This window comes from Mixophyes fleayi, chromosome 1 (assembly GCF_038048845.1).
Source record: "Mixophyes fleayi isolate aMixFle1 chromosome 1, aMixFle1.hap1, whole genome shotgun sequence".
Classification (NCBI taxonomy): domain Eukaryota; kingdom Metazoa; phylum Chordata; class Amphibia; order Anura; family Limnodynastidae; genus Mixophyes; species Mixophyes fleayi.
Genome location: NC_134402.1, coordinates 429,185,751 through 429,206,527, shown reverse-complemented (window position 1 = coordinate 429,206,527; position 20,777 = coordinate 429,185,751). Strand labels below are relative to the sequence as shown.

The 20,777-nt window shown below is 40.2% G+C and overlaps 1 protein-coding gene across 3 annotated transcripts in view; it reads right to left on the bottom strand.

The window, feature by feature from the left end:
• TTC33 (tetratricopeptide repeat domain 33) overlaps window positions 1–20,777 on the bottom strand; it is a 272,691-nt gene that overhangs the window by 62,842 nt on the left and 189,072 nt on the right. For all 3 annotated transcript variants that reach the window (XR_012678783.1, XM_075184155.1, XM_075184147.1), the window contains exon 4: window positions 4,129–4,260. Coding sequence is in view for 2 of the 3 variants with exons in the window: in XM_075184155.1 (XP_075040256.1) it covers window positions 4,129–4,260 (132 nt within the window). In the remaining variant the exon portion in view is untranslated. The remainder of the gene's footprint in view (window positions 1–4,128; window positions 4,261–20,777) is intronic.

Sequence of the window (20,777 nt, the reverse complement as noted above, 5' to 3'; positions counted from 1 at the left end):
TTCACTCTATCACAGTCTGGGGAGCAGGTGGGTGCTTGCTGAGAGATACTACAATTTATAGCCAGAGAGTACTGTGGTTTTGAATGCGTGTGTGGGACACTAGGTCAAGATGTAATATGGTCAGTAATAATACCCAGCATAATATAATATGGTCAGTAATAATACCCAGCAAGATGTCATATGGGCAGTAATAATACCCAGAAAGATAACATATGTGCAGTAATAATACCCAGCAAGATGTAATATGGTCAGTAATAATACCCAGAAAGATGTAATATGGGCAGTAATAATACCCAGAAAGATGTAATATGGCCAGTAATAATACCCAGCATAATATAATATGGTCAGTAATAATACCCAGCAAGATGTCATATGGGCAGTAATAATACCCAGAAAGATAACATATGTGCAGTAATAATACCCAGCAAGATGTAATATGGTCAGTAATAATACCCAGAAAGATGTAATATGGGCAGTAATAATACCCAGCAAGATGTAATATGGACAGTAATAATACCCAGCAAGATGTAATATGGGCAGTAATAATACCCAGAAAGATGTAATATGACCAGTAATAATACCCAGAAAGATAACATATGTGCAGTAATAATACCGAGCAAGATGTAATATGGTCAGTAATAATACCCAGAAAGATGTAATATGACCAGTAATAATACCCAGAAATATGTAATATGGGCAGTAATAATACCCAGCAAGATGTAATATGGGCAGTAATAATACCCAGCAAAATGTAATATGAAAAGTAATAATACCCAGAAAGATGTAATATGAAAAGTAATAATACCCAGAAAGATAACATATGTGCAGTAATAATACCCAGCAAGGTGTAATATGGTCAGTAATGATACCCAGAAAGATGTAATATGAAAAGTAATAATACCCAGAAAGATAACATATGTGCAGTAATAATACCCAGCAAGATGTAATATGGTCAGTAATAATACCCAGCAACATGTAATATGGTCAGTAATAATACCCAGCAAGATGGAATATGGTCAGTAATAATACCCAGTAAGATGTAATATGGTCTGTAATAATACAAAGCAACATGTAATATGGTCAGTAATAATACCCAGTAAGAAGTCATATAGACAGTATTAATACCAGCAAGATGTAATATGGTCAGTAATAATACCCAGCTGTTATGGAAGTTTTCAGGAATAATTCAAAGATGAAGTCTCTTCAGTATATGCTCCGTTTATTCATGTATGTGCAATACAGATCATTCAATTCAATCAGAAAAATGGTGATTACTGTCGAAGTCGTATAATTGGATGAACGAAAGTATATTGTTAATATTGTTTTATCGTGCGATTGCACTCAGTATGCCACGTTACACGTGGCATGCCACAATCACACGGTAAAATATGCATGCACACACTCGCACTGCAACATTTAGTTATTTATATATTTCATTTTTATATTGATTCCATTCCACAGTGATCTATGAGCAGATAGTATTTAGTTTATTATTAGTTTATATATTATGATTATATGTACACTTTAGTTTTATTTAAGGTCTAGATTACAGGAAACGTGCCATGTCTGGTATCATTTTAATCCCCTATTCATCAGCAGTTGTCCGGTACTTTCGCCAAAGAGATCGCACATTGCATACTCTAGTTAGTGATGTTAGGGAATAAAACATTTAAAGTAATACTGACTATAAAATGCTAATAGACTAGTTGTAACTGGATTCTTGGCGGGAAAATCAGAGCACAACCCCTGGAGAGATGACCCCCACTTTTGGATATTTTGGTATGAACTAGCCTATGACCTGCAGCACTCTGGACCTTCCTGATACCTGGACCAATAGAAGCAAGCCACACCATCTACATTGTTCTCACTGTTACACTGAGTGTATATAATAACAGCTCTCACTGGCACTGGCCTCAGTCTTATCTGACCACAGTATTCTGGAGTGAAATCCTTTGTGCTGGTACCAGTGGGAGCGCAGCTAGCGCAAGCAAGCGCAGCAGTATGTATTTATCTTTTGGTATTGGCTGTACTGTATTATAATTAAGTATTGAACTGCTAAAATTTACATCTGCTAAAATAAAATACTTTGTGCTTTGGAAACACAATACAATCGCTTATGCAATGCTTATTTGAAAATTATAGAATTACTTTAATATTACATATAAGACCAAAAAGATATATTTAGGTGCTATAATATTGAAATATAATGACCTGGGATAACTGCAGCTAGATGTGGGGATGGTAATCCCACACTAATATGATAAGAAGCAGAAAAAAAAAACCAGCGCAAAATATATACCAGGAAACTAAGGAAAACAAAAAAATGTATAGAAAAAACAAATTGGCATATATGTGATTAAATATTAACTTTGCAAGCTTTTTATGCCCTAAAACCACAAAATAATACGTAGACAGAACATCATATAAAACTTCAACCAATAATATCACTCCATTTGTCAGGACCACTCAATATCACCCCTCATCCCCCCAGATATAGGCATAAATCCAAGCAGACCTTGCCTCATCTTATGTGGTATAAACTTATAGTTACCACAACTTCCCCGTTTCCCATCATGAACAATGGAGAGCATATTTAATTTTAGACAAGTTACGCTATATAAAATATTTTAGACGTTTCCTCATACACCTTGAGAAACACTGTCCAAGAAGCAGAAAAACAACTTAATTTGTCAATATATGCGCTGTAGTTTTGTTAACTCTTATGCGTCCTACTACTGTTTTATAACCAGCTTTAATTCCACTTCCATTTGTGTGAATTGATTATCCATATTACGAGCAAGATGTAATGTGTAATAATTATACCCAGCAAGATATCATATGGGCAGTAATAATACCCAGCAAGATATCATATGGGCAGTAATAATACCCAGCAAGATATCATATGGGCAGTAATAATACCCAGCAAGATATCATATGGGCAGTAATAATACCCAGCAAGATATCATATGGGCAGTAATAATACCCATCAAGATGTTATATGGCCAGTAATAATACCCAGCAAGATATCATATGGGCAGTAATAATACCCAGCAGGATGTCAAATGGGCAGTAATAATACCCAGCAAGATATCATATGGGCAGTAATAATACCCAGCAAGAGATCATATGGGCAGTAATAATACCCAGCAAGATATCATATGGCCAGTAATAATACCCAGCAAGATATTATATGGCCAGTAATAATACCCAGCAAGATATCATATGGCCAGTAATAATACCCAGCAAGATATCATATGGGCAGTAATAATACCCAGCAAGATATCATATGGCCAGTAATAATACCCAGCAAGATATCATATGGGCAGTAATAATACCCAGCAAGATATCATATGGGCAGTAATAATACCCAGAAAGATATCATATGGGCAGTAATAATACCCAGCATAATGTAATATGGTCAGTAATAATACCCAGCAAGATGTAATATGGTCAGTAATAATACCCAGCAAGATGTAATATGGCCAGTATTAATACCCAGCAAGATGTAATATGGGCAGTAATAATACCCAGCAAGGTGTAATACGGTCAGTAATAATACTCAGCAAGATGTAATACGGTCAGTAATAATACCCAGCAAGATGTAATATGGTCAGTAATAATAGCTAGAAAGATGTAATATGGTCAGTAATAGTGCCCACGAAGATGTAATATGGTCAGTAATAGTGCCCATGAAGATGTAATATGGTCAGTAATAGTGCCCATGAAGATGTAATATGGTCAGTAATAGTGCCCACGAAGGTTATCTGTAATTCCTTTTGATCACTCAATATAAATAATTATAAAATATATATATATATATATACACTTTTAGTGATACAACACATTTGTGTCCACACTGGGTCTGTGGTTTGTTGTAGGTGTAACCTGGGGGGACCCCAGGGAATGTCCAAGCACGATGTCCCCACATTTATCAGTGATTATGAAATATGAAGCAGATGTATTGCTCATCCGGTTCATATTGGGAAGTTAGTGTGGGGCAGTGGGCGTAATGGAAGAACATATAATCTGCAGATTAAGCTGTCCACCACATAAATGTCTTTCCAATGTGCTCTCCAGTCATAGAGAGTTACCTTTTCTCAGAGTAGAAACAGAAAATAGTCTACTCACCATTGCAATTTCCCCTAATCCCAGCTGCGCTCGTCCCAGCGCCTGCCAGGCCTCAACAAAGTGCGGGTTTCTCTTTACTGCCGTCTCAGCAGCTTGTACTGCTGGGAAGATTTCATGAAGACACAGAAGAGACTAAAAAAAACATAAAGAATCAGAGAGAGTATGGTTAGGGCTGTGGCCATGCTTTATCCTTCAACAGAAATGACTTTGTCTGGATGAGCCCCCATCTAAACATTTAAAAACGTGTTATCTGCTTATGAGTCACAGGTTCAGAACGTAGGAAATTTTATGTAAAAATGTGGTCATTTAATGAGTGGACACAAGTTATGTCCCTGATCACTGGGGAATTACTCAAAAGTCACAGTCTCCCAGCTTCCTAGTTTGTCCGCCAAAAAATATAAAGTTCTGAACAATTTTTTTTAAACACAATATTGTTAACAAGATACACGTGTTCACACAAAAGGATCACATATGAAACAACCAAACAGTACATAAACTTACAAAGTTTTGGAATAAGAGTAAATAATTATATAAAAAGAACACTACACACACCTAAAATTAAAAACATTAGTCTGCAAAATGTGAAGGAAACCAACTGTCCCCTGAATGAAACACATTTATAGGGGGTCACAGTGGAGAATCATTTGTGTGAAGCATTATAATTAGGAGAGAGTTAGAATGAGAAGACAAATGAGGAAAAGGAGGAGAAGGAGAAATAAAATGGGGTAAAAGTAGGGATAATCACTGGGAGAAAAGAGAGAAGAGAAATAATCATAAGTCCCCTCTAGTCCAGGCCCCAGCCGGGGATCACCTCCACCCAGGATGATTTAAGGGATCTGAGATGGCAAAGGGTTGCTGGATATTTTTTCTAAAGAAATTAATTTCAAGAATAGTCTTGAATACTAGCGAGTGATGGTAAATACAGAAAATATTTCCAGATTTTATACACACAGGACACATAATCTATTTGATTGAGTCACTCTGGATAAAAACTTTAATTCAATAATTGGCTAGTTTAATATAATAAAACAAATATAAAGTGAAAAAAGTGTGTGTGTGTGGGTGGGGGGGGGGGGGGGGTGGCGACAACTATGTGGTAATAATTTCTAGCACTACAGTCCTTGCACGGCCCCTATTTGAAGGCAAGTGTGGTGCATCTGATTTTTGTATTGCAACAGTCCATATACATACCCCCAATCAGGGGTGTATACGGTGGTATACCATACTGCCACTACTCCAACTGCCTCATTGTACAACTATTGAATTATATTTATTTACAATTTCCTTACCCCCACTTCTAAATTTCAATTTCAACCACTGCCCCGACCAATTTAAATCTGTTGCTCATATATGACTTGGGCAAACAGGGTAGTGGCCCCTTAGTTGGGGAACTTGGTCATTTTGATATGGAATTGGTCCTGGCTAATTGAATCCCATTTTTTAAAATGTGATTTTGGAATGTTGGTTGGTTTGGTATGTATAATGATGGTCTACTATTTGCTGATTATGCATAGGTAAATAATAAGAGTAATTTAGGGAAAGGCAGAGGTGTAATGCCATTGCATCACTAATTAGACAAGTAAGGTGGGCAGAGTCTGCAAGTGAGCACAGACCAGAATGACGAGGTAAAACGCGTCGAGTTCCACCAGAGAGTAAAACAGAATCATTTTCTGACAAAGACTCAAAACAACCTTCCTGACTGGAAAATGGGACATGTTAGGCCAAGTCTCCTTTCCACCCAAAAAACATCCAAATCTCCCCAAGTCCAACCCCTAATCAGGAAAGCATTGCTCCAAAATCTGTACACTCACCACAGCATATGGTACTGATGGGGGACATGGAGATAGGTGATTAATACATCCAGTATACCCATTCTGTTAGCATTCAGCCAGCACTGTACAAATGTGACTGTGAAAGAATATGGACTTTAAAGAAAATGCCAGGACACTGTACATGCTGTCATACCTCCCAACAGTCCCGATTTGAGGGACTGCATTGTCCTATGTTGGGAGGTATATCCCTGTTCACTGGTGCTCTGCATAGAAGCACTAGGTGTGTGACTATATCCCCTCATGAAGTGGCCACACCCCTATTATGACATGGTCACGCAACCTTCTGTAAAAGTCCAATATGATCCTCTGTAAGGTTGGGAGGTATGTACTGTGCGGATGGGATTCAAGAGCTACTGAATTATAAAACAGATCAAGAAATATAAATTTAGTAGGTGGGGGAAAAAAACAACTAAGTGGCTATCTGACTGATCTGCCAGATAAATTCCTGATGGGATTCAGAAAAGCCACAGAACCAAGAGAGGAAAAATATTCCACAAAGAAGAATATTTTTCAACGTAATCCATATACATGATGGAGCTTATCACTGTGCTATGTGCACAGATCTGTTTTAAAGCACAGCAGTCAGTCAGTGGGCCCTATTTTCAGTGATCAAAAGGGAAGATGGTCTCACTGGAAATGGGCATGGAATTTGGGTTAATTGGGGGCATGATCAACTTTGTCCCAATTTTCCAATTGGGAACCTTAGTAGGTATGGGTTAACTTTCATTTTCTAAACTGCACTAGAAAAATGACATAATCTGATTTGCTGCCATGGATAACAAAGCGTGTGTGCATATTACTAAATACGCCCATATATGTATTATTATAAATATTAATGTGGACATTATCATCATCATCCCTATATTTCAGAGGTTCGCTAGCAAGAGGCTAAAATTAATGTGCGTCAGTCCATATGGGAATGATTGGTTTTAGGGTTCGTCTCCAAACACAAGATCTTTGATCTTTTACTTTGCACGCAGTGTTTAAACCTCACCCTGTCTGCTCTCATTGAACAAACTGTCACATGACACGTGCCCCTCGGCATGCAGGCTTTTTTACGCATTTGTAGAACACATTTTTCCTGATTTGATTTAGGGATGAGCGCGCTCGGATTTCTGAAATCCGAGCCCACCCGAACGTTGCGGATCCGAGTCGGATCCGAGACAGATCCGGGTATTGGCGCCAAATTCAAAAGTGAAACTGAGGCTCTGACTCATAATCCCGTTGTCGGATCTCGCGATACTCGGATCCTATAAATTCCCCGCTAGTCGCCGCCATCTTCACTCGGGCATTGATCAGGGTAGAGGGAGGGTGTGTTAGGTGGTCCTCTGTGCTGTTTAGTTCTGTGCTGTTTAGTTCTGTGCTGTTTAGTGCTGTGCTGTTTAGTGCTGTGCTGTGCTGTGCTGTGCTGTGTTCTGCAGTATCAGTCCAGTGGTGCTGTGTGCTGTGCTCTGTCCTTCTGAGGTCAGTGGTGCTGCTGGGTCCTGTGCTGTGTCCTGTTCAGTCCAGTGGTGCTGTGTCCTGTGCTCTGTGCTTCTAAGGGCATAGTTATTTCCCCAATATTCCCCTGTGTTTAAAAAAATAAAAAAAAGTTTTTTTTATAAAATACCAAAAACTACTTTAATATTTTTTAATTACCACAAAATTTTCACAACCAATCCTGCAGTATAAGCCCATTGGTACTGCAATATTACCAAGTTCACACATTCAGCAGTAAAAGTCCAGTGGTACTGCAATATTACAAAGTTTACACATTCTGCAGTATCAGTCCAGTGGTGCTATGTCCTGTGCTCTGTCCTGCTGAGTTCCGTAGTGCTGCTGGGTCCTGTGCCGTGTCCTGTTCAGTCCAGTGGTGCTGTGTCCTGTGCTCTGTGCTTCTAAGGGCATAGTTATTTCCCCATTATTCCCAAGTTTGTAAAAAATAAAAAAAAAGTAAAAAAAAATAAAAAAATTAAAAAAAAAAAAAAATATATAATAATTATAACCAAATTTGCAAAACCAATCCAGCATTATAAGTCCATTGGTACTGCAATATTACCAAGTTCACACATTCAGCAGTAAAAGTCCAGTGGTACTGCAATATTACAAAGTTTACACATTCTGCAGTATCAGTCCAGTGGTGCTGTGTCCTGTGCTCTGTCCTGCTGAGTTCCGTAGTGCTGCTGGGTCCTGTGCCGTGTCCTGTTCAGTCCAGTGGTGCTGTGTCCTGTGCTCTGTGCTTCTAAGGGCATAGTTATTTCCCCATTATTCCCAAGTTTGTAAAAAATAAAAAAAAAGTAAAAAAAAATAAAAAATTAAAAAAAAAAAAAATATATATAATAATTATAACCAAATTTGCAAAACCAATCCAGCATTATAAGTCCATTGGTACTGCAATATTACCAAGTTCACACATTCAGCAGTAAAAGTCCAGTGGTACTGCAATATTACAAAGTTTACACATTCTGCAGTATCAGTCCAGTGGTGCTGTGTCCTGTGCTCTGTCCTGCTGAGTTCCGTAGTGCTGCTGGGTCCTGTGCCGTGTCCTGTTCAGTCCAGTGGTGCTGTGTCCTGTGCTCTGTGCTTCTAAGGGCATAGTTATTTCCCCATTATTCCCAAGTTTGTAAAAAATAAAAAAAAAGTAAAAAAAAATAAAAAATTTAAAAAAAAAAAAATATATATAATAATTATAACCAAATTTGCAAAACCAATCCAGCATTATAAGTCCATTGGTACTGCAATATTACCAAGTTCACACATTCTGCAGTATCTTGTGCTACATATAATGGAGACCAAAAATTTGGAGGATAAAGTAGGGAAAGATCAAGACCCACTTCCTCCTAATGCTGAAGCTGCTGCCACTAGTCATGACATAGACGATGAAATGCCATCAACGTCGTCTTCCAAGCCCGATGCCCAATCTCGTAGTACCGGGCATGTAAAATCCAAAAAGCCCAAGTTAAGAAAAAGTAGCAAAAAGAGAAACTTAAAATCATCTGAGGAGAAACGTAAAGTTGCCAATATGCCATTTACGACACGGAGTGGCAAGGAACGGCTTAGGCCCTGGCCCGTGTTCATGACTAGTGGTTCAGCTTCACCCACGGATCTTAGCCCTCCTCCTCCTCCCCCCCCCTACAAAAAATTGAAGAGAGTTATGCTGTCAGCAACAAAACAGCAAACAACTCTGCCTTCTAAAGAGAAATTATCACAAATCCCCAAGGCGAGTCCAAGCGTGTTGGTGGTTGTCAAGCCTGACCTTCCCATCACTGTACGGGAAGAGGTGGCTCGGGAGGAGGCTATTGATGATGTAGCTGGCGCTGTGGAGGAACTTGATGATGAGGATGGTGATGTGGTTATTGTAAATGAGGCACCAGGGGGGGAAACAGCTGATGTCCATGGGATGAAAAAGCCCATCGTCATGCCTGGTCAGAAGACCAAAAAATGCACCTCTTCGGTCTGGAGTTATTTTTATCCAAATCCAGACAACCAATGTATGGCAATATGTAGCTTATGTAAAGCTCAAATAAGCAGGGGTAAGGATCTTGCCCACCTAGGAACATCCTCCCTTATACGTCACCTGAATAACCTTCATAGTTCAGTGGTTAGTTCAGGAACTGGGGCTAGGACCCTCATCGGTACAGGGACACCTAAATCCCGTGGTCCAGTTGGATACACACCAGCAACACCCTCCTCGTCAACTTCCTCCACAATCTCCATCAGATTCAGTCCTGCAGCCCAAGTCACCAGCCAGACTGAGTCCTCCTCAATACGGGATTCATCCGAGGAATCCTGCAGCGGTACGCCTACTACTGCCACTGCTGCTGTTGCTGCTGTTAGTCGGTCATCTTCCCAGAGGGGAAGTCGTAAGACCGCTAAGTCTTTCACCAAACAATTGACCGTCCAACAGTCGTTTGCCATGACCACCAAATACGATAGTAGTCACCCTATTGCAAAGCGTATAACTGCGGCTGTAACTGCAATGTTGGTGTTAGACGTGCGCCCGGTGTCCGCCATCAGTGGAGTGGGATTTAGAGGGTTGATGGAGGTATTGTGTCCCCGGTACCAAATCCCCTCGAGATTCCACTTCACTAGGCAGGCGATACCAAAAATGTACAGAGAAGTACGATCAAGTGTCCTCAGTGCTCTTAAAAATGCGGTTGTACCCACTGTCCACTTAACCACGGACATGTGGACAAGTGGTTCTGGGCAAACGAAGGACTATATGACTGTGACAGCCCACTGGGTAGATGCATCCCCTTCCGCAGCAACAGCAACAGCTGCATCAGTAGCAGCATCTACAAAATGGCTGCTCATGCAAAGGCAGGCAACATTGTGCATTACAGGCTTTAATAAGAGGCACAACGCTGCCAACATATTAGAGAAAATGAGGGAAATTATCTCCCAGTGGCTTACCCCACTTAGACTCTCATGGGGATTTGTGGTGTCAGACAATGCCAGTAACATTGTGCGGGCATTAAATATGGGCAATTTCCAGCACGTCCCATGTTTTGCCCACACCATTAATTTGGTGGTGCAGCATTACCTCAAGAGTGACAGGGGTGTGCAGGAGATGCTTGCGGTGGCCCGCAAAATTGCTGGACACTTTCGGCATTCAGCCAGTGCCTACCGCAGACTAGAGGCACATCAGAAAAGCTTGAACCTGCCCTGCCATCACCTCAAACAAGAGGTTGTGACGCGCTGGAACTCCACCCTCTATATGCTGCAGAGGATGGAGGAGCAGCAAAAGGCCATTCAGGCCTACACAGCCACCTACGACATAGGCAAAGGAGTGGGGATGCGCCTGAGTCAAGCGCAGTGGAGACTGATTTCCGTGTTGTGCAAGGTTCTGCAGCCATTTGAACTTGCCACACGAGAAGTCAGTTCCGACACTGCCAGCTTGAGTCAGGTCATTCCCCTGATCAGGCTGTTGCAGAAGCAGCTGGAGAAAGTGAGGGAGGAGCTGGTAAGCCATTGCGATTACAGCAAGCATGTAGCTCTTGTGGATGTAGCCCTTCGTACGCTTTGCCAGGATCCGAGGGTGGTCACTCTTTTAAAGTCAGAGGAATACATTCTGGCCACCGTGCTCGATCCTCGGTTTAAAGCGTATGTTGTGTCTCTGTTTCCGGCGGACACAAATCTACAGCGGTGCAAAGACCTGCTGGTCAGGAGATTGTCCTCTGAAGAGGACCGTGACATGCCAACAGCTCCACCCTCATTTTCTTCCACATCTATGGCTGCGAGGAAAAAGCTCAGTTTTCCCAAAAGAGGCACTGGCGGGGATGCTGATAACATCTGGTCCGGACTGAAGGACCTGCCAACCATTGCAGACATGTCTACTCTCGCTGCATTGGATGCTGTCACAATAGAAAAAATTGTGGATGATTACTTTGCTGACACCATCCAAGTAGACATGTCAGACAGTCCATATTGTTACTGGCAGGAAAAAAAGGCAGTTTGGAAGCCCCTGTACAAACTGGCTCTATTTTACCTGAGTTGTCCCCCCTCCAGTGTGTACTCGGAAAGAGTTTTTAGTGCAGCGGGGAACCTGGTCAGTGAGCGGCGAAGGAGGTTGCTTCCTCACAACGTTGAAAAAATGATGTTTATAAAAATGAATAATCAATTCCTCAATGAAGTACAGCACTGCCCTCCAGATACTACAGAGGGACCTGTGGTTGTGGAGTCCAGCGGGGACGAATTGATAATGTGTGATGAGGAGGAAGTAGACACTGTAGGGGGAGAGGAATCAGAGGTTGAGGATGAGGACGACATCTTGCCTCAGTAGAGCCTGTTTAGTCTGTACAGGGAGAGATGAATAGCTTTTTTGGTGTGGGGGCCCAAACAAACCAATCATTTCAGTCAAAGTTGTTTGGTAGGCCCTGTCGCTGAAATGATTGGTTTGTTAAAGTGTGCATGTCCTATTTCAACAGCAGACCTCTCAACTGCAGCTCATCCCTCCTCTGCGGGGATAATGTCTCCTGTGCTCTGACACGTCACTCTGTGTACTCTCAGCCTCAGGATCTGACACTACAGCTACCATGCCTCTTGTAGCAGCCCTCACTCCAGGGCCTCTTCCATGTGCAGTGTCCCCCTCTCTCTTGGGTTCACTATAGTGGCATGGAGTTCTCCCCCTCATCCAGGGCACACATTCCTTGCCCTGGCTCAGTCACCACGCTCAGACTTCCAGGCAATGCTGGGGGAGCCTGGGAGCTTCCACCCCAGGTCCCCAGCTACAACTCTCCTCTCCTGTGTCTTCTCTCTCTTTCTGACACTTGAAAGATCGTGCCTTTAAATGAAAAAGTCAGTCTTGATTGCACGACTATGTGCAAGTGCAACAGGGACATTTTTTTGGGTTTACAAAGTCAAACAATAACACTACGACCCTGTCTGTCTGGGGTCTGTCAATGACGAATTGTCTGGAGCATGTTTTGAGGAGGTATTGTGGCCCCGGTATCAAATTGGGTACCGGGGCCACCCCACTATGCAGTCCAGATACTTGTTTGGTGGAATTCCGACACGTGGAGGGTTTTTTAATTATATTGTGGCCTCGGTACCAAATTGTGTACCGGGGCCACCACACTACGCAGTCAAGATACTTGTTTGGTGGAATTCAGACCAGTTGAGGGTTTTATTATTATATTGTGTGGACCACTCTATCTATACCACACTACAACTCTATACCACTCTATTTCCTACTTTAATTCTATTTAATTCTATTTCCTACTTTAATTCTATTACTAATTAATTAACATAAAGAGGAACCAAAAAAACCAATTTTACCAAAAGTATAATATGACTTAGACTTACAAACACTACACTTGAAAGATCGTGCCTTTAAATGAAAAAGTAAGTCTTCATTGCACGACTATGTGCAACAGGGACAGTTTTTTTCTTTACAAAGTCAACTAATAACACTTGGACCCTGTCTGTCTTTAACATACTTAATGGGATCTCAATGACGAATTGTCTGTAGCATGTTTGGAGGAGGTATTGTGGCCCCGGTATCAAGTTGGGTACCGGGGCCACCCCACTACGCAGTCCAGATACTTGTTTGGTGGAATTCTGACACGTGGAGGGTGTATTTATTTTATTGTGGCCCCGGTATCAAGTTGGGTACCGGGGCCACCCCACTACGCAGTCCAGATACTTGTTTGGTGGAATTCTGACACGTGGAGGGTGTATTTATTTTATTGTGGCCCCGGTACCAAATTGTGTACCGGGGCCACCACACTACGCAGTCAAGATAGATAGATGCGTATCATAGATAAAGTACATTCAGTGGTGTGGGGCAAATTGAAAAATATTCAAAATGCACTGACATTATCAAAAACAAGAGGTTGTCACATGCTAAAACTCCAACATGTATATGATGGAGAGGATGGAGGAGCAGCCGTATGTGTAGTGTAATGCAGACCTGTTGAAGGTTTTTTATATATTTTATTGTGGTGCCCAGTGCCCACTCCTCTACGCAGTCCAGGTACATTTATTGGTGCGAATCAAACAAGTTGATGGTTTTCTTATTATATATATTGTGGTGACCCACTCCTCTACGCAGTCCAGGTACATTTATTGGTGCGAATCAAACAAGTTGATGGTTTTCTTATTATATATATTGTGGTGACCCACTCCTCTACGCAGTCCAGGTACATTTATTGGTGCGATTCATAAAAGTTCAGGGTTTTTAAGATATTGTGGTGACCCACTCCTCTACGCAGTCCAGGTACATTTATTGGTGCGATTCATAAAAGTTCAGGGTTTTTAATATATTGTGGTGACCCACTCCTCTACGCAGTCCAGGTACATTTATTGGTGCGAATCAAACAAGTTGATGGTTTTCTTATTATATATATTGTGGTGACCCACTCCTCTACGCAGTCCAGGTACATTTATTGGTGCGATTCATAAAAGTTCAGGGTTTTTAAGATATTGTGGTGACCCACTCCTCTACGCAGTCCAGGTACATTTATTGGTGCGAATCAAACAAGTTGATGGTTTTCTTATTATATATATTGTGGTGACCCACTCCTCTACGCAGTCCAGGTACATTTATTGGTGCGATTCATAAAAGTTCAGGGTTTTTAATATATTGTGGTGACCCACTCCTCTACGCAGTCCAGGTACATTTATTGGTGCGAATCAAACCAGTTGATGGTTTTCTTATTATATATATTGTGGTGACCCACTCCTCTACGCAGTCCAGGTACATTTATTGGTGCGATTCATAAAAGTTCAGGGTTTTTAATATATTGTGGTGACCCACTCCTCTACGCAGTCCAGGTACATTTATTGGTGCGAATCAAACAAGTTGATGGTTTTCTTATTATATATATTGTGGTGACCCACTCCTCTACGCAGTCCAGGTACATTTATTGGTGCGATTCATAAAAGTTCAGGGTTTTTAAGATATTGTGGTGACCCACTCCTCTACGCAGTCCAGGTACATTTATTGGTGCGAATCAAACAAGTTGATGGTTTTCTTATTATATATATTGTGGTGACCCACTCCTCTACGCAGTCCAGGTACATTTATTGGTGCGATTCATAAAAGTTCAGGGTTTTTAATATATTGTGGTGACCCACTCCTCTACGCAGTCCAGGTACATTTATTGGTGCGAATCAAACCAGTTGATGGTTTTCTTATTATATATATTGTGGTGACCCACTCCTCTACGCAGTCCAGGTACATTTATTGGTGCGATTCATAAAAGTTCAGGGTTTTTAATATATTGTGGTGACCCACTCCTCTACGCAGTCCAGGTACAATTATTGGTGCGAATCATAAAAGTTCAGGGTTTTTAATATATATTGTGGTGACCCACTCCTCTACGCAGTCCAGAAAGATACCTTGTTGCAACGTTTTGGACTAATAACTATATTGTGAGGTGTTCAGAATACACTGTAAATTAGTGGAAATGCTTGTTATTGAATGTTATTGAGGTTAATAATAGCCTAGGAGTGAAAATAAGCCCAAAAACTTGATTTTTAAACTTTTTATGTTTTTTTCAAAAAAAATCCGAATCCAATACCTTAAATCCGAACCGAGACCTTTCGTCAAGTGTTTTGCGAGACAAATCCGAACCTCAAAAATAACGAAAATCCGGATCCAAAACACAAAACACGAGACCTCAAAAGTCGCCGGTGCACATCCCTAATTTGATTGTTGTTATTACTTACAAAAACAATGTAAAAGGAAAGATAAATGTGTTTTCATGAGGAAAGAAAGTACGTTTGCCTGTGAGAACTGGGGGCGTTTAAATATATATTTATATATCTGCATTATGTGGTTGGAATATTGGATCAATTGTAACTGACTGAAGTGATGAATGAAAATAAAAATGTTCAATCGTTAAAGGAACAGCTTTCAAAATAACTATTTTAAAAAAAATAAAAATAAAAATGAAGCTTATTTTTTGTAGCATAATAATTTCAGTACTTAAAGTGGCAATAGCAACATAAATTCAATATATCCATCATACAATATCCAGGACCAAGTACACCGTATCAAGACTTTTAAACTGTGGTCCTCAAGCATAACCAACCCGAAATCTCTTTAGCATCTTCACATCCTTTCAAAAACACAAAAATATCCCAATTCTGGCGAAAGAAAGTCCACAGATAAGCAATGATGCAACACAAAAGTAACTTCAAATAACATATTGTGCTCTGCATGCAAAGAGCATTTTCAGACAAAAACAATCATCGAAGAAACAAATTTGATACGAGGAAGCAAAGCCGTACAGAGCAAAGCAATAACAGCTGGATTAATTCCATGTTAAAATTAATTTTATGGGAGGATTATGAGATTTGGAAATCTGGAAATGCGAGAGCTGTCGTCTCTCACAACAAGTAAGATTTACTAACAACTCAGGATTATCATTCTAATAAATAAGATCACTGCCACTAAACTCTGGTTTGTGAATGGCAGTTGAAATTACTTCTGTAAATACAAAAAAGCTATAGGCAGATAGGGAGTGCACTTAAATCAAAGGATCAGTAATCACTGGAAATATAAAATATGTATTACGACATGGACAGGGCTTCTGTACCTTCAGTGGTCTAGTGATTGATGATATTCTGCTGGGAGATTGACAAGTGTTCCATAGAACCTTGGTATAAAGCTGCAATATTCTATTAATAATATGGGCTGATTTATGAATCAAGACTTTATGATAACAAAGGCATTTGGGCTTATTTACCAACTAGAATAATATTACTGCAAAAGTGCAGTAACCCAGATCAATCAAACATCAATTAACTTTCATCAGACCAGTGTATTGAAGACTAATGAAACAAACATCTGATTGGTTGGTATAGGTTACTAAATTGTGCATTAATGAGAGCAAATCACGGTCAATGGGTAGCCAATGAATTTAGTTTTACTCTTAGTGGGCAGGGCCTCAGTAGTAACCCAAGGAAGGACCCTATTGAAAAGGAGCTAATTTTTGTGTAGTTATGTACCAAATCCACAATGTAAGATCAGCTTAATAGAAAATTTTGGGAGACTTGGACAAGTATAAATCAAATTCACACCATAACATGTATGTTGAAGTTATGCAGGAAAGGCTGCAATGATAAAAACATATCAATATACGGTTAAGCCACTGTAAAAATTCCACTTGGTACGGCTCAAATTTTTGTTTCAAGGTCAGTGGCATTTTTTTTATAGTTGGAGATGACGGATAGTTGCTCTAAGATTTTGGAGGTAAATTGACTATAAAAGTCTATTCTGTGCGGAACTTATGTTGTTATTAAAGCTAAAGGGCCAAATACTGTCATCACTGCGCTTTTCAGTTAACACAACATTTACTTACAATGCTTGTGTGTTTCTGGACAAAGATTAATATGTAAGCAGTGCCACAAATAAAACATGATATGCCGGCTCTTGTTTCTAACAAAATAATGTATTAGGGGTCTTTTTACTAATGAGCAGCGATAACACTCGATAGTGGGCAGCACGGTGGCTTAGTGGTTAGCACTTCTGCCTCACAGCATTGGGGTCATGAGTTTGATTTCCAACCATGGCCTTATCTGTGTGGAGTTTGTATGTTCTCCCCATGTTTGCGTGGGTTTCCTCCGAGTGCTCTGGTTTCCTCCCACACTCCAAAAATATACTAGTAGGTTAATTGGCTGCTATTAAATTGACCTTAGTCTCTCACTCTGTGCGTATATGTTAGGGAATTTAGACTGTAAGCTCCAATGAGGCATGGACTGATGTGAGTGCGCTCTCTGCACAGCGTAATAGATGATTATGATGATGATATTGCAGAGATATATAATGTACCGCTCCTCCACAATGTGTTTTTCATGTAAACCAGCAGTCTAACGCTTGTCCATGAATGCTTGACGTAAACTGCGCATGCGCGGCTAAAGTCCGCGTATGCGCACGGTGATCTGACTCTGAGTGGAGGTTCATACCAGAATGTAAGCGGACGCCATCCTGACATGGAACTCCTCCCTGAACTTCCCAAGTAAGTAAACATTCATTTTAATTTTATCTCATCAAACTCACCCAAATACTGGAATTACATTAATAATAATACATTTAAAAAATGATATGCTAGATTTCCCTTACAAGTTTTGCCAAATCTAGTTTGATGCAATAATTTTGGCCTACGCTGAAGAGTAGTAAGAGTGGTGGAACTATATTGTAGTACAGAAGTAATAATGATCTATAGTGTAGCAGCGGTGTATCTAAACTGTATTAGTTGTAAAGTGGACTTTAGTAGTAGTTGAACTATAATGTTATACTATAGTATCAGAGCTGGTTGAGACTATAATAAAGTATTAGCAGTGATGGGACTATATTGTAGTACAGAATACCGATCTATAGTGTAGCAGCGGTGTAGCTAAACTGTATTAGTTGTAAAGGTGGACTTATATTGCAGCATTATTAGTATTTGAACTATAATGTTATATTGTAGTATCAGAGGTGGTTGAGACTATAGTATAATATCAGCAGTGACGAGACTATACTATAGTATCAGCAGTAGAGATGCTCAGGCTCGGTTCTCCGAGAACCGAACCCACCCGAACTTCGCAGATCCGAGTACCGAGCCGAGTCGGCTCTGCACTTTCGCGCCCCGTCGGAACTGAAAACGAGGCAAAACGTTAATGTTGCGTTGTAGGATTTCGCAAGTTTTGGAATCTATCAGTACCGCCCTCCATGGCGATCCAGCGTCATTTCACAGAGAGATACAGAAGAGGTAGAACGGCTCTTGGCAGTCTCTAGTGCAGTTGGGCAGCGTCATATCTAAAACAGAAAGAGGAGGAGGTGGCAGTTTTCTTGAAAGTCACCAGTGACATTCTACTGAGTTATAGCTCACACACAAACAGGAGAAGTACATTGCTCCTTTGCTAATTGTCATTGCTGAAATAGAAATAATAGGGCTGGCAGTGTTGTTCAAAATCTGCAGTCACATTGCACTGTGTTATATAGCTCACACACAAACAGGAGAGGTCCATTGCTAATTGTCATTGCTGAAATAGAAATAATAGGGCTGGCAGTATTCTTCAAAATCTGTAGTCACATTGTACTGTGCCACAGCTCACTCAGAAATAGAGGTGGCAGTGTTTAGTGCTGAAACAAAAATTATAATAATAGTGCTGTCAGTGTTCTTAAAAGTCTCCAGTAACATTCCACTGTGCCATAGCTCATACAGAAACTGGAGGGGTGGCAGGGTCCTTGTTACTCTTCAGTCTCAGTCATGATGATACTAATCCCTTTACCTCATGTGGTAAAGCCTATGTTCAAGTGCATAGTGGTTTAAGTCAGGGAAACAAAAATGTCAATAAAAAGCTTGTACCTTTTTAAAGAAAAAAAACACCTCTCTAATAAAGGTGAAAGTTTACTGTAGAAAAACATAAAATTGCCAACATGCCATTCTACCCAAAATATTACGAAGTATACCAGCATCAGCTAGCTCCCTTCTCTCAGCTAGATCTCAGCACCTGCAATCTACACTGTCATCATATTCACCCTCATCAGTGTACATCATCCTCAAACAATACTAATTCATCCCCGCTGGAATCCAACATCACAGAAATCTGTGTACATTGATGTAATTGCCGGTAATGGCCTTCCTCATGGAATTTGTAGTTCATTTTACGCACAGCTGTCATGATTTTTGCGCAATTCTTTTAGACCAGACTAAACGTGAAAATGTTTTGCTGACTCATCTGCATCACCACTGGGCGTCTTGGGAAAGCTAAGTTTTTTCCTAGAAGCAGTTACAAGAGAAACTGAAGGAGGAGACGTTGTTGAGTCATGTACCACTTGAACTGTCAGCTTGCTGACCAGGAGCTCATTGCATCTCTTGAGATCTGGGTCAGTTGGAAAGAAAGAGAAGACATAGCTCTTAAACCTAGGATCAAGCACAGTTGCCAAAATGTAGTGATCTGATTTCAAGATGTTGATAACTCTTGGATCCTGGTGAAGTGAATAAAGTACTAAATCTACAAGTCCAGCATAGTTAACGGAATTGCTTTATTTAATTTCCTCCTTCAATTTCTCTAGCTGTTTTTCAAAAAGTCTAATTAGGGGAAACACTTTAAGCTAACAGTGATGGGACTATAAGTTAATATTAGCAGTGACGGGAATATGCTCTAGTACTAGTAGTGATGGGACTACATTGTAGTATTAGCAGTGATAGGACTATATGATAATATTAGCAGTGATGGGACTATGCTCTAGTACTTGTAGTGATGGGACTACATTGTAGCATTAGCAGTGATAGGACTATATGATAATATTAGCAGTGATGGGACTATGCTCTAGTACTAGCAGTGATGAGACTATATTGTAGTATTAGCAGTGATGGGACTACATTGTAGTACTAGCAATGATAGGTATATATTGTAGCATTAGTAGTGATGGAACTATATTGCAGTATTAGCATTAAATGGGACTATGCTGTATTACTACTAATGATGAGACTATATTGTAGCATTAACAGTGGAGGGACTATATTGTGCCATTGACAATAGTGAGGCTTTATTATAGTACTAGTAATGGTGAAGCTATACACCACAGGATTGCGTGCATGGGCTCTGAGTTTGGTGCCTTACTGTTGTTAGTATTTATCTAAGATAAATTCACGTCTCTTTACCTGTATTATACAAGACTTCAAAACTTCAGAATCAGCTGAAATAAAGTCTCCCAGATGAATTCTGGGTACATTATTTTCTTGGCAACCCTTGTAGGGCAGACATATAAATCAGCTGAGAAAACCAATGAGCATGCTAAAGAATATATATTATAAATATCACTACAAAGAGTAAACAAATACAATGCAAAAGAGCTTTTGTGATTAAATGCCAGAAAGACATAAAGCTGAGACCTTGACTTGCTGGAAACTTTAATTAAGGAAGTCACAATACATCACTGACACACAGACACCGAGCTATAATGGACAGCTGAGGTTCCTGTGACAAACGCATAGTTTAATATTCACTAAGATTTATCAATACAAAGTAATGCACTTGTATAATAATGAACACACTACACAATGTGACTTTTACTACAGCATTGTCAATGGGATTGTTCTTATGAAGTGTGCTAAATAAAATACAAAAACACATATTATTACTAACAGTTATTTAGCGCCTACATATTACAATATTTAACCATTCACATAAGTCCCTGCCCCAGAGAGCTAACAATCTATATTCCATTCTGCACAGACACGCACACACTGGAGCACCCGCAGGCAGACCATGCATACATGGGGAGAACATACAAACTCTAAACAGATAGGATCCAAACCAAACCCCTGACCGCAGCACTAACCACTGTGCCACCATGCTGACCCAAGCAAAATTAAAGTGTTGTTATTTTTTTCTGTA